The sequence below is a fragment of the Triticum aestivum genome, chromosome 6D (assembly GCF_018294505.1).
Source record: "Triticum aestivum cultivar Chinese Spring chromosome 6D, IWGSC CS RefSeq v2.1, whole genome shotgun sequence".
NCBI classification, from domain to species: Eukaryota; Viridiplantae; Streptophyta; class Magnoliopsida; order Poales; family Poaceae; genus Triticum; species Triticum aestivum.
This window is the reverse complement of record NC_057811.1, coordinates 153,176,583-153,191,630: the sequence shown is the minus strand read 5'-3', so window position 1 is coordinate 153,191,630 and position 15,048 is coordinate 153,176,583. Positions and strand designations below refer to the sequence as shown.

General features: G+C 45.6%; 1 protein-coding gene across 2 annotated transcripts; it reads left to right on the top strand.

Moving 5' to 3' along the window:
* Window positions 1-596: 596 nt before the first annotated feature.
* LOC123144237 (uncharacterized) lies at window positions 597-7,284 on the top strand. 2 transcript variants are annotated; one of them, XM_044563313.1, is made up of 3 exons: window positions 597-797; window positions 1,781-1,835; window positions 3,731-7,284. In XM_044563313.1, exon 3 carries the CDS (start codon window positions 3,983-3,985, stop codon window positions 6,911-6,913), a length of 2,931 nt encoding a protein of 976 aa, XP_044419248.1. In that variant the 5' UTR covers window positions 597-797; window positions 1,781-1,835; window positions 3,731-3,982; the 3' UTR covers window positions 6,914-7,284. The 2 variants fall into 2 exon arrangements, with proteins under 2 accessions (XP_044419248.1, XP_044419249.1); XM_044563314.1 differs by having other exon boundaries at window positions 604-797; window positions 1,781-1,842.
* The last annotated feature ends 7,764 nt before the right edge of the window (window positions 7,285-15,048 follow it).

Sequence of the window (15,048 nt, the reverse complement as noted above, 5' to 3'; positions counted from 1 at the left end):
GGAGGAGAGGGTACGTGTCGGCATCAATCTCTAGGAGCAGAGGAGGATGGCATGATTGAAAACATGACTTTAGATGAGGTTTTGTGTGAGACAAGGATGTCGGAGTCCGAGATGATACATATCCGAGCTCCCCAAGCTTCCTCGATTTGGCATCGGCCTAGTGGTATTCGAACGTCCGGACTGGTCCAGCCTAATTAGCTAAACCATGTTGAAGAGGGCTAAAAGTGTTTGGACCCTAAACCACCGAATCCAAACATTCAAAAACTATTTGGTGAGTCCCTTTGATGCCTGATCTCTTGGATGAAAGGCAGATTTTTTTCATTGTTGCAGTTGGGTGAATGCGAGATTTTATTTCCTCGAACTTACCCTCGCTGGGTGAATGCCGGATCTTCGGTTAGGTTAGGTGGATGGTAAAAGATAAAGAACAATTTTTATTCATTATGTAATAGTAAATAATTGTAGCCAAAGTCCGAACCCGTCAAAATCTGCCTGTGGGTACGGCCCCATCAGAGACCCCACCAGACCTGTGACGGGGCTCGCACCCGATACCATCCGGATCCATACCTAGTTTGGGCTCCAACCCCTTAACCCCTTGACCTCACGTCCGCTCACAAGCGCGAGTACTCATTTGCTCGGCCGCCGCTGGTGCGAACAGAGAGCCCCGCCCCCCTTCGTCAGATTTCGAGCGCAAACCGCAAACCCTCCCACCTTCCCCTCCTCCTCGTCGGCGTCGCCCGCTTCCCTTCGCCGGAGGCTCGCGTCCCGGCCCGCCCCCCGCCGCCTCCGCCGTCGATTAGGTACGCGCTGCCCCCTCTCCCCGCCGTTGAGGCCTCCAATCCCCTTTTTCTCGGAACTCCAGAAAACCCTAATCAACGCGGGCCGGTGAATGGTTCACGCGCGGGGCTGCCGCGGGGTGAGCGGCGATGCGGGTGCGCGTGTCCAGTGATGCGTGGCTGGACTTGGGCCGGGGAGCTCGTCATTTGTTTGGACCCCCGCTTTAGCGTCTTGAGGCGAAACTAGGGCTGGGGTAAAACCGAAGTGTTTTGAGGTCATAAACTTGTCTGAACATGCGCGCGCCCGTGTGTGCTCGCGCAGATGAAGAGATCCTTTCTCTTTCACGGGCAAAAAAGGGGTACTAGGGGATACGAGTAGCTTTTCTGCTTGAAGATTCGAACCATTTCTCCTATTAGTAATTACACATCTTGAGCACACATTGTTTGTAAGACCAACCGTCGACACGAAGAATACAATGTTCTTAAGACCACCCGTCGACACGAAGAATACAATGTTCTTGTGTTGTTTCATAGTGGCTGTGGGTGCCACACCCTCGAACATGTGTCTTGTGTTGTTGGTTTAATATCTCCATCTCTATAATTATGAAATACAAATCTCATAGGTTTAACATTCCAAGATCAGTTTAAAATAAACATTGTAAACATAAACACGGAGTATTCACAAAGAAGTCACACTTGTGGTGATATTATTCAGTGAACAAACTATCCAAAAAATCATGAATACAACAAAATATAGTCGACCCTATGGTTGCCTCCAGGGCGTGTTTTTGACACCTTACCTCCCTAGTCCCTACATAACTGTGGAGCCAAAAATAAAAACAATGTATTGCTTGCTATCATATTTGTTTTTTTGGCTGATTTATTATGTTTAGTGCGTGTGTGTGTGTGTGAGAGAGAGAGAGGCAAGTAGGGAGGGACATATGAAGTTGATATGTAGAATTACATTTGAAATTTGCATACGATTCTCATTATTATTATTTTTGCAGATAATACCAAGCTTGTCCTCGCTGTGCCTGTTATGATGGTCATCTGTATTCCGTGGTAAGTAGTAAGTACTTTTTTCCATTCTCTTGAACCTTTAAGAAGCACTACTGTGCAAACAGACATTGAAATTGTTTGTCCTATCCTTATGTACAATACTAGCTTAATTCACAGGAACTTTATTTCCATGCATCCTATTATTTGGCGCAACTGGGTAATTTGCCCTACTGCTTTCTAGATGCAACATTAGGCATTCGGCCTTCTACACAGGGGTTTGTTTATAGTTTGCGTGTTTGAATCCGGGAACATATTTTATTATCATTGTCCAAAATGCTGATTTGACTGTAGGGTACTAAGGTTTACTTTTTGCCTAACTGGCTTAATTGGAACTAGAGTTGTACAACATCATAAGACATGCAAGCTTTAGTGCACCCTCACGGTGAGTGTAATCGTTTACTTGATTGCTGTTATTTGCAATGTTGTGGGTCCATTTACCATGAGATTTACAAATCTCTTGATTAGTGCTAGATATTTGCCTTTGGCTGAAACCAAAGATAATGCAAATGCACTGATATTTTAGTTACATTCTTAGCCTCTAAGAAAGAAATTTAGGTATGTGAAGTTTGTTGTGAATCCTACTTATTTTTCTTTGAATCACCAATTCTATGCAAATTGTACACACACTACCCTGAAGTTACTGTCGTATCAGTCTAGTGGCCCCATACCTTGATGATAAAACTTCTCAAGTTCCTGTATATTATGAATCAAGGAATTTCCATTCCAATTTTTCGCATTTCTTTAGTATAGTTTATATCCCAGCCGGTTATGTTGTGATAGACCACTTTAGTCTTTTTAATGTAAAATATCTTAATGATTATAGTAAGTATATTCCACCTTGATCCATGGCTAGTGAATTTGAAGTGACATCTCAGAAATTACATCTGTGAGCTTTATTAATTACATTGTGTTGTGCAGAAAATATGTGCTGTTGCTTCAGGCTTGTTCTTATTGTCAATTTTAAATTTTGAAGACATTAACAGACCACAGTTGTGTGCAGATTGATAGACCACTTTAGTCTTTTTAATTGTAAAATATCTTAATGATTATAGTAAGTATATTCCACCTTGATCCATGGCTAGTGAATTTGAAGTGACATCTCAGAAATTACATCTGTGAGCTTTATTAAATACATTGTGTTGTGCAGAAAATATGTGCTGTTGCTTCAGGCTTGTTCTTATTGTCAATTTTAAATTTTGAAGACATTAACAGACCACAGTTGTGTGCAGATTGATACACAGTTCTTTCATGCACTAGTTTTGAATTTGCCATTCTTGTTAAAATGCACGTTTGCCATATCCCAGCATTATTTTTCTGTTTCTGTACATAACACATTCGAGACTTCAGATATCAAATTATTTCTTGCTTTTATTCCTTCAGCAAGCTGTATCGAATTAGAATAAAATAATGTACTGAAACTGTCAAAACCCTGTTCTGGTTGTTTGTGGGGCTTAACTGGAACCAAGGAATAGCCCAATGAACTGTGCTTTCTAAACAGAGAAAGATCCCCCCCGCACACACATCCCCAAAAAGTAAAAGAAACAGCTTAACGTAATCCGTAGGACAACTGAGTTGTTACTTGCTCTGGTTGTTGTTGGGGCTTAGCTGGAACCCAGGAAGAGGCCAATGAACTGTGCTTTCTTATCAGTTGAGCGCATATTTCTTTAAACCTGAATTGTTTATATTATTAATTTACTATGCACACATTTCATTTTAGATTGCTAACAGCCTTTCGTGTCAGCACTAACGCTAAACCAATGTCGTCTGAGGTGATTTTATCTCTTGAGCGAGGCAATAAATGCAAATTTTTATTCTTCTGTAGCAAAAAACGCCTTCTGTTTTTTCTTGAATATGCTTATCAAATTTATTAACCATAATCGTTGTTTTGTTTCATGCAGGCTGACCAGTTAATTTATTTAGTGTACTGCTCTTTAAGTAGTATATCTCAGCTCCTGAACGTATTTTGTACCTTGAAGTTAGTTATTCTGGACACTACAATTAACTGAAGGCAGTATTGCAATAAGGTGCACCATCCCTATTGTGTATTATGAGAAAAAGAATGGAGAGAAAGAAACAGTCTTTCTTGTTACTGGGACTTTCTGCATGAGAGCGGTTAGGAGTTTGGATATTGATTCTTTATACTTGTTATCATGGACTGCAACAAAGAGGAAGCTATTAGAGCAAAAGCTCTGGCTGAAAGAAAATTGCTGGAGAAGGATTTTGTTGGTGCAAAAAAATTGATCATCAAAGCACAACAACTTTTCTCAGAGATTGACAATATTTCACAAATGTTAACTGTCTGTGACGTTCATTGTGCTGCTGGAACGAAGGTTAATGGAGAGCTTGACTGGTATGGGATACTTCAGGTACCTGCTTTCACGAATGATGACACGCTAATAAAGAAGCAATACCGTAAGCTTGCGCTTTTGCTGCATCCCGACAAGAACAAGTTTGCAGGTGCAGAGGCAGCATTTAAATTAGTGGGAGAAGCAAACATGACGCTTACAGACAGCTCAAAACGTTCTGCCTATGACATGAAAAGGAGAGTCTCAGTCAGAGTTGGTGCAGCAAGACCATCCCCTTATCAGCAGTCAAGGAGAGCTGCTCCTGTTAGACCTGTGAATCTTCATCAGCCCTCAAATTCTGCAGGGACACCACAAACATTCTGGACCATGTGTTCAAGTTGTGGCATGAGATATCAGTACTACACTGCGATGTTGAAGAAAGCTATCCGTTGTCAGAGTTGTTTGAAGCCTTTTATTGCACATGATATAAATGAGCAAGCTGTTCCTTCTGGGGCAGATCGACAGTATGCTGGGGTAAAAAATGCAGGGGCACCACAGAATTTTGCAGGCCGGCAGACAAATGCCCCAGGTCAACAGGCTTGGAATAATGCCACTCCAGGGGTTCATGCTAATTATGGATCTCATAAGGCAGCTGCAAATACAAACAAAAAGAAGGGGGAAGGTGGTAATAGCGCTAGTGCTGCAGGTGTACCAAATGAGAAAGCAAAATTTGCTCGGACTTCAAAAGGTTCATCAGCTGCAGGATTGAAAAGGGGCAGGAGAGCCGTGTCTGAATCTAGTGATTCGGAGACCACCACTGATAGTGAAGAAGAGATCACTGTAGATGGTGCTGCTGCAAATAATGCAAAGCCGAGTCAACACAGCCGCAGGTCAAGTAGGCAGAAGCAAGAAGTTAAGTATAAGGAAGAGAGTGAAGATGAGGATATTGGTGATGATGGTAATGATGACGACGATAATAATGTCAGTTCTTCCAATTTCAAAAGGTTAAGGAAAGGTGGTGTGTTGCATGGTGATGATCAAAGCAGCACATCAAAGTTTGATGAAGACAAAACTGGGCATAATGGTCACACAAATGGTCTTAATCACGAAAAAGAAGAAACATCCAATTCTGTCAGCAGCAATGGTCTAGACCCAAACCTTGATGATGCTTCAGATGAGGAAAAATTTAGCTGCGCAGATCCTGAATTTTTTAACTTCGACGAACTTCGAGATGTAAGTCAGTTTAGACCCAACCAGATCTGGGCTGTCTATGATAGTCATGGCTGCATGCCAAGATTTTATGCTCGAATTACAAAGGTAAAAATGGCCCCAAAGTTTATAGTACACTTTGTTTGGCTGGAATTGGATCCCACAAATGAAGCAGAGCTGGCATGGTCACGTGCAGAACTGCCTGTTGCTTGTGGACATTTTAAGCATGGAACATCAGACACAGCTAAAGAAGCTAATATGTTCTCCCAAACTATTTCCTGTGCGAAAAGCAAGACAAAAAACTCGTATGAGATATATCCTAGGAAAGATGAAGTTTGGGCCCTGCACAAGGGATGGGACATCGGCTGGAGTTCGGATGCTGACAGCCACACAGATTTTGAGTATGAACTTGTTCAAGTTGTCACGGATTTCACAACCAGCACTAGCATCATTGTCGTGCCACTTGTAAAAATAAAAGGCTTTGTTAGCTTATTTATGCAGTCGAAAGAGGCAACTCCATGTGTGATACCTCAGGATAACACACTAAGATTTTCTCATTGCGTCCCTCATCATTTCATGCGTGGGACTGAAAGAGAAGGCATTCCAGAAGGAGCTATTGAACTTGATCCTGCAGCGCTTCCCCTTAACTTGGAAGAGGCTTTTGCTTCTGTTGTTCTGGAAAGCACAGTAAAAGGCAAGGGGGTTGATACCAAGTATGCTGGTTCATCCAGTGGAATTAATTCTGGCAAGGGGTCTGAGAAGGTCGGGGAGGTGCCACATGCTACATGTATGAATACAGGGCTCTTTACAAGAGCAACAAAGGAAGAGAACAAAGAGCATCATACTCCATCTACTGTAGAAGGTGTGGATGTTAATGAGGAATCTGATGGCATTGTCCAGGATGAATTTGAATGTCCTGACTCAGAATTCTATGAATTTACAGAAATAAGGTCGATTCAGAAGTTCGAACCTGGGCAGATCTGGGCTCTCTATAGTGATATGGACAAGTTCCCCAATTACTATGCCATCATAAAGAAAGTCGATCTCAAGAATAATAAAGTACAAGTGAAATGGCTTGATCTCTGTCCTCGGGGAGAGGAAGAGAAAAGATTGACTGGTAAAGAAGATCGGACTCTTGCGTGTGGAATCTTTAAGGTTTCCTCTGGCAATGATGGTACTACGACTTACACTGGTACAGAGTCATTTTCTCATCCTGTGGTTGCTAGATCAACTGGTAGAAAAAATGAATATGAAATAATCCCTCGCTTCCGTGACATCTGGGCCGTTTACAAGAACTGGAGGGCTGGATGGACTGCAGAAGACTTTAAAAACTGTGAGTATGAATTTGTGGAGATTGTTGGCCAGACTGATTCGTCCATACAAGTTCAGCCTTTAGGAAAGGTGGATGGCTACAGGGCAGTATTTCGAAGAGGGGCAGGTGTGAAAACAATAAGCAAGGATGAGTACCCAAAGTTCGCTCACCACGTCCCTTGCTTCCATCTGACAAATGAAAAAGCAGGCAAGCTTCGAGGCTGTTTCGAGCTCGATCCTTATTCAGTGCCAGAGGTGTTTCTCTACACCAGTTAAATGTGGGATGGCCTTATTTGCGGTGCATCTTTAGGAGCTGAAGTTGTGAGAACCAAGGTTCTATCCAAGTTGGGCAGTCCACGTCTCTAACATTGTTGCATTGGGCTTTTTGGCTGTTTCGAATACATCCATGAAGGTTTGAACTTGTCAGGCGAATGGGGGTCTTTTGCATCCATCAGCGACGGTTTGCAAGCGGATCAATCTTCCTGCAGCAGCTTTCTATAGCGAGTTAGCAGCTTAGTAGCATTTTGCTGTGTCCAGTCCCTAGTGTCACCCCTCATTTCCTGCTCGTGTACTCGAAAATGTTGGAACCATGTAATTTAACCGTGCTAGGCTAATTTGATGGGATCTTGGTATCTTTGTTGCTGCAACTTTGAATTGAGGTGTAGTCGCAGGTTAGGGAAGTTTTGGCTCATCCATGATCCACCATCACAGGGGTGATGAAGTGTAGCAGGTGTCATTTTGTTCCCGTTTCTTCTTTCTTCGATGGTGCTCGTTTCATTCCAGTCTTTAGCGCTGGTACCATGCAAGATGGCATGCAGCATCCCATCACATTTTGTTCCTCTGTTGGTTGCAGGACTAGATTTTTGGTCCTTGCTTCTACTGTTGCATGTTTCAGCAGTGGAGATTCTTTTAAGATGGGTTTAGGGCAGTATCAGTTCCAGCCGCTACATTTTCTATGTGTTGGGATGCTTTGCTTGAGGTCTAGTGTTCCTTGCGTTTGGTTTGCTTCTCGTGCCCTTTAGCTACCCGTGTTGTTGTTGTTCCATCATGATGAGTTTTGAGTTTATTAAAGGCTTCTTTGATTCAAAGGATTTTTAAAGTAATTTTGCAGGATTCAATGAACCCTACATTATTTTTTATAAGGATTCCTTGAAAATACATTTCGTATTTTCCTATGTTGGCTGTTTGATTTATAGGATTGAGTCCTACATGATTTTTTCCCCAAAAGATTCCATCAAAATACATTTCATAGAAAATTTTCTATCCTCCCAAACCTCTTGCAAAAAAGAAAAGCAAATCATTTGTTTTTCATGTGGCGCACACTTTGGTGCACTAAAGTCCTGTAGTATTCGAGTGTATTCACTGCTGATTTTTGCGGTCCTGTAAATCAAAGAGGCCGTAAGTGGTGTGAGTGGGCCTTCTTTTTTTCTTCTCTTATTTGCAAACGTCACAAAAAAAGCATATTGTTTTGTAAGCTCACGTGTTCATATGTTATAGCATGTGGCGCATGCTTGATTGTTTCAGTTTTTCTGGCAAGCGCCCTTATGTACGTGGCACGCAGGTGGAGCACACCCGGGGTGGACCAACATTTTCGTACCGGGCGGGCACACACTTGCAATTGCAAGTACCGAGCAGACACCTGCAAAATTGGATATTACATCATAGGTTCATCTCTACAGTACATGGACTGTGTCTATGATTCAAATCCTAAAAAAAAAACATATTTTTCCTTTTTCTTTATGCAAAATAAAGAAACATCTGTTTGCATCTCCTTTCTGTATCATTGATTTCTCGAGGTTCATCTTCTTTTCTTACATATCCATGAACGTTCTACTTGAGCTCATTGCGTTTGGCACTTGTCTCCTCCTTCATCATGATGTCCTTTTATTTGTTTGTCATCTTGGCCGATGCCCCTTCTCTTTTCTTCTTCTCCCATCCCCTCGACCTTGGCACACAGGTGGGTGGTGCAAGCCCTCCAACTCCACTCCTTATTTCACCAACTTTATCTCCTTTGGCATTGATGGTCTTGAGTGAATTGCCAGTGTTGCTTGACTTGTTGTGCGCATCAACTTCATCCAACATTGGAGCATCGTGAATGGCTTGCCCTTGTTCCTTTTGTACAACACCGCCATGAGGCCAGTCTAGCAAAGCAATACAATCACTTGATTAACACATGCAACATAAAGCAACACAATCACATGATCAACAAATAGAGCAACACAAAGCAAAACTTACTAGCTTGTGGAGTGACATGCCACTTGCATTGGGTTTTGTATTTGTGCATATGCACCACAAAATATGTTGGCACATTATTGAATGGTGTACCATCGATGGCTTAGAGCATCTCCAATAGATGGTCCAAAATTTGGCGGTCCAAAACCGGAGATGTAAATTCGGACCGCCAAAAAGTGCGTTTTGGAGCTCCGAAAAAATCTCTAACTCCAACAGATGGTCCAAAATGATGGTCCAAATTTGCAACTCCAATAGATGGTCCAAAATGAAGATGTAAAACAATATGAAAACGGCCGCGCGGCTGCTGCCAGCCACTGTTCAGCCGCGGTTTTGCATTGAAATAGCAACTAAAATTTGAAAATAAAATGCATCATCATCATCATAGTTTTAATCAAAAGTGCATCACCATCATAGTATCAAATTCGTCTACCAAAAGAGCATCGTCTCAATCAAAGTTTTTCGCCCTAGAAATTCAAATGCACATGAATATTACTCATTCGGGTCATCAACTCCACCGATGTTGTGAACCGTGGTATGATCATCATCTCCACCACCACCATGTTTTCTCCGAAGGGTGAAGGCGGATTCTCTGAACTTAAAATAAGGTCTTTGTCGACGTTCTCAATAAGCGGTGAACTCTCGTTGCCGTGAGCACCACCGGAACCATCTTCATTTCGTCCCATGTTGCCGCCATATCCACCTCCAACGCCAATCATGTTGCCGCCATAGCCACCTTCCAAGCCACCCATCATGTTGCCACCAAAAGCACCTCCCATGCCGCCAAAGCCACCTCCCATGCCGCCAAAGCCACCTTCCATGTTGCCACCGAAGCCACCTCCTATGTTTCCGCCAAATGCACCACTCATGGAACCTCCAATCATGTTCATGTAACCACCCATGGCACCACCCATGGCACCACCCATGGCATCTCCCATGTGCCTCCTCCCATGCCTCCTCCCATCATCATTTGCCTCATGAGCATTTGCTTCTTCGTGAGCATTTCATCGCGACAAAGTTCAACATATGCATTTGCCTTGGCATCAAGAGTTGATGTGTCCATAAACATAAACTTGAGTGTCCTCTCTTCTACCATCTTCCTCTCGTCGGCCGCAGACTTCTTCTCCTCTAGGTCCACCTTCCTGTCCTCGGCCGCGGCCAACCTCTCCTCGGCTGCCGCCCTCTTCTCCTCGGCCGCCGCCCTTCACCGCTCGGCCTCACTCCTCTCCTCTATTTCCTTTAGCTTCAACATTCTTTTCTCGTCGGCATACTCTTTCCTTGCCATGACAATGGCATCAAATCCTTCCTTGAGATCATTGTCTCCGGCCTTGGTTCCCTTCGCTTTCTTGTTTCCATTGGGCCTATAAGATTTTGTCGCGGAGTGAGGAGTGGGGCTCGTCTCCTCAATGGCGACATCTTCTTCATCCACAACCAACACACTCTTCTTCTTCGACGATTCAAAAGTCTCTCTAGTTTTCCACTTCTCCACATCCTTGAGCTCTTTGTAGCAATGATGAAAAGTGAAAGCTTTTCCTTTCCTTTTCTTCTTCTCGCTTTTCATGTTCCTCTCCTGAAACAATCCTTGTGTAATCATTTTCTACAATAAAACATTTCATCATCAACATAGTGAACAAAGAGGAAATATTTGACAAAGCACGGACGAAGAGGAAATATTTACCAAATCACTATCACCGCAACCACTTGGGTTCATGCGAGCAACATTTGACAAGCAACCGGCCCACTTTGAGCATTCGGCGTTGATGGTGGACCAACGTTGGCGTAGAGAGTCGCTCGAACGGAAGATACCACTTGTGTTGCGCTCATCGAAATACTCCTTGATGCGTTTCCAATAGGTGCTCACCGTTTGGTCGCTTCCAACGCTTGCATCTTGAGAGATTTTCTTCCAAGCGGTGCATATCAACACATCCTCCCCGGTGCTATAATTGCCGCTTCTTCCCTTGACAATGAAGCCCTCATCATCCACATCAAGATTGTCATCATCATATTGGGTTTCATATTCTTGTGACTCATATATGTAATCATCATTTGCCACATTTATTGCGTGCATGAAAGCTTCCATCAACACTACAATTGCACGCACAGACAATCAAGGACACAAAAAATTTGAAACAACAAACGAGAAATTTATACCTTTGCGACATTTCATCGAACATGTTGGAGGCGGTGGCCGTCAGTATGGCCACATCTTCCTCCACGGCCGGCGGTGGCGGCGGGGGAGGTGGAGGAATGGATGTGTGGCTGCTGGAGGAGGCCGCCGGCCGCACCGTCTGCGACTCGTCGCCCCGAGCCGTCGCGGCCGCCTTTGAGACCTTCACCGGCCGCGTAGAACTGTCGGCCGGGTTGCGGCTGCGGTTGGCCGGCCGTTTGACGCTGCCTCCTCGTCCCTTCGTCGGCTTCGCCGCCTGCGCGGTGGCCACCTGTCGGGGCGGCGCCAATCCGGGCCGGCGGGCGGGGGGCGGCGTCATGGCCGCGGATGCGGGCGGGATGGCAGCGGCGGCGGCCACGTGGGTCAGCCCACCGGCTGCGGCGGCGGCGGAGAAGGCGGCGGGGTCGTCGGCATCGGCCATGGCGGCGCCGGATGGTCCAAAACTAGCCGCCGCCCGCGAACGCCCAACCGCCACTTCATTTCCGTTCCCGCCCGCCCACGACCCTCCCGGCCGCCGCCGCCCCCGCCATCCGGCGCCGCCATGGCCGATGCCGATGGACCCCGTCGTCTTCTCCGCCGCCGCCACAGCCGGTGGGCTGACCCACGTGGCCGCCGCCGCTGCCATCCCGCCCGCATCCGCGGCCATGCCGCCGCCCCCCGCCCGTCGGCCCGGATTGGCGCCGCCCCGGCCGATGGCCACCGCGCAGGCGGCGAAGCCGACGAAGGGACGAGGAGGCAGCATCAAACGGCCGGCCAACCGCAGCCGCAACCCGGCCGACAGTTCTACGCGGCCGGTGAAGGTCTCAAAGGCGGCCGTGGCGGCTCGGGGCGACGAGTCGCAGACGGCGCGGCCGGCGGCCTCCTCCAGCAGCCACACATCCATTCCTCCACCTCCCCCGCCGCCACCGCCGGCCGTGGAGGAAGATGTGGCCATGCCGACGGCCACCGCCTCCAACATGTTCGACGAAATGTCGCAAAGGTATAAATTTTGCGTTTGTGCTCTCGTTTGTTGTTTCAAATTTTTTGTGTCCTTGATTGTTTGTGCGTGCAATTGTAGTGTTGATGATGAAGCTTTCATGCACGCAACAAATGTGGCAAATGATGATTACATATATGAGTCACAAGAATATGAAACCCAATATGATGATGACAATCTTGATGTGGATGATGAGGGCTTCATTGTCAAGGGAAGAAGCGGCAATTATAGCACCGGGGAGGATGTGTTGATATGCACCGCTTGGAAGAAAATCTCTCAAGATGCAAGCGTTGGAAGCGACCAAACGATGAGCACCTATTGGAAACGCATCAAGGAGTATTTCGATGAGCGCAACACAAGTGGTATCTTCCGTTCGAGCGACTCTCTACGCCAACGTTGGTCCACCATCAACGCCGAATGCTCAAAGTGGGCCGGTTGCTTGTCAAATGTTGCTCGCATGAACCCAAGTGGTTGCGGTGATAGTGATTTGGTAAATATTTCCTCTTCGTCCGTGCTTTGTCAAATATTTCCTCTTTGTTCACTATGTTGATGATGAAATGTTTTATTGTAGAAAATGATTGCACAAGGATTGTTTCAGGAGAGGAACATGAAAAGCGAGAAGAAGAAAAGGAAAGGAAAAGCTTTCACTTTTCATCATTGCTACAAAGAGCTCAAGGATGTGGAGAAGTGGAAAACTAGAGAGACTTTTGAATCGTCGAAGAAGAAGAGTGTGTTGGTTGTGGATGAAGAAGATGTCGCCATTGAGGAGACGAGCCCCACTCCTCACTCCGCGACAAAATCTTATAGGCCCAATGGAAACAAGAAAGCGAAGGGAACCAAGGCCGGAGACAATGATCTCAAGGAAGGATTTGATGCCATTGTCATGGCAAGGAAAGAGTATGCCGACGAGAAAAGAATGTTGAAGCTCAAGGAAATAGAGGAGAGGAGTGAGGCCGAGCGGTGAAGGGCGGCGGCCGAGGAGAAGAGGGCGGCAGCCGAGGAGAGGTTGGCCGCGGCCGAGGACAGGAAGGTGGACCTAGAGGAGAAGAAGTCCGCGGCCGACGAGAGGAAGATGGTAGAAGAGAGGACACTCAAGTTTATGTTTATGGACACATCAACTCTTGATGCCAAGGCAAATGCATATGTTGAACTTTGTCGCGATGAAATGCTCACGAAGAAGCAAATGCTCATGAGGCAAATGATGATGGGAGGAGGCATGGGAGGAGGCACATGGGAGATGCCATGGGTGGTGCCATGGGTGGTGCCATGGGTGGTTACATGAACATGATTGGAGGTTCCATGAGTGGTGCATTTGGCGGAAACATAGGAGGTGGCTTCGGTGGCAACATGGAAGGTGGCTTTGGCGGCATGGGAGGTGGCTTTGGCGGCATGGGAGGTGCTTTTGGTGGCAACATGATGGGTGGCTTGGAAGGTGGCTATGGCGGCAACATGAGTGGCGTTGGAGGTGGATATGGCGGCAACATGGGACGAAATGAAGATGGTTCCGGTGGTGCTCACGGCAACGAGAGTTCACCGCTTATTGAGAACGTCGACAAAGACCTTATTTTAAGTTCAGAGAATCCGCCTTCACCCTTCGGAGAAAACATGGTGGTGGTGGAGATGATGATCATACCACGGTTCACAACATCGGTGGAGTTGATGACCCGAATGAGTAATATTCATGTGCATTTGAATTTCTAGGGCGAAAAACTTTGATTGAGACGATGCTCTTTTGGTAGACGAATTCGATACTATGATGGTGATGCACTTTTGATTAAAACTATGATGATGATGATGCATTTTATTTTCAAATTTTAGTTGCTATTTCAATGCAAAACCGCGGCTGAACAGTGGCTGGCAGCAGCCGCGCGGCCGTTTTCATATTGTTTTACATCTTCATTTTGGACCATCTATTGGAGTTGCAAATTTGGACCATCATTTTGGACCATCTGTTGGAGTTGAGATTTTTTCGGAGCTCCAAAACGCACTTTTTGGCGGTCCGAATTTTACATCTTCGGTTTTGGACCGCCAAATTTTGGACCATCTATTGGAGATGCTCTTACATCATGAGGAGGCCGCGGTCCAATTTTTTTGCATATGGACCGTCTATTAGAGCAGCGTTTTTTACCTTAGATGGTATAAAAGTTAGGTATTTTTACATTTGAACCGTCTATTGAAGATGCTCTTAGTGAGCTATTGTCCCGGTCACTGATTTTTTTTTTGTATTATAGCGATCATAGTGCTTGTTCTCATGAAACCATTCATGACTCTCATCCAAAATGTCGAGCACTTTTACTCCGCACTTGTAAACGTGTCAACATTTATGCCTAGCCTAACCACGCCAAGCTTAACTATAACCCCCCCATACAAGGTGACCCATACATCAATCAAATCCAGGTAGGAGTAGGGTATTACATTCAGGATGAGGGCCTGAATCTGGGTAAGCGCGTTGTGTGTGATCCCTTCTAATACTTCCGGTGAAAACAACTGCCCGTTTTTCGTGTCGACATCAGTTGCCTGATCTAGCGGGATCTAGCAGGTTAAAAGCGTGGTTTATTTGTGAAATCAATCCATGTGGGAAAGGGGGCTAATGGAAAAAGCACCACAACGACCAGGGTGGCGACTACACAACATGGTGTTTGTTTTCTGGGAGGAAGAATATGTGGAGGGGAGGTGGAGACGAGGCATTGATTCAATGGACCAGGACGAGGAAGGGGATTTTGTCGTGACACTGTTTGCGCTCGCTCTCACTGGAGAATGAATCCTAATGCCGGTCGACGCGCTCTGTCGGGTCACAAGTATGAAGTTGAGAGCATCTCTAGCAGACCTTTTAAAAGCGATCAAACTTTTATAATTTTCAGGTTTTAATGTTTTAGTCGAAAAAAGTGTCCATAATAGATTTTGTAAAAGTGATCCGACCCTTAAATATTTTAAAGGACAGCGAAAACCAACACCCGAGACCTATATATTTGAAGGCTCGAAGGCCAAACTGAGGGTGGCCCTTATATCGGTTAAACCTCGTTGGGAAGGACACGCCGC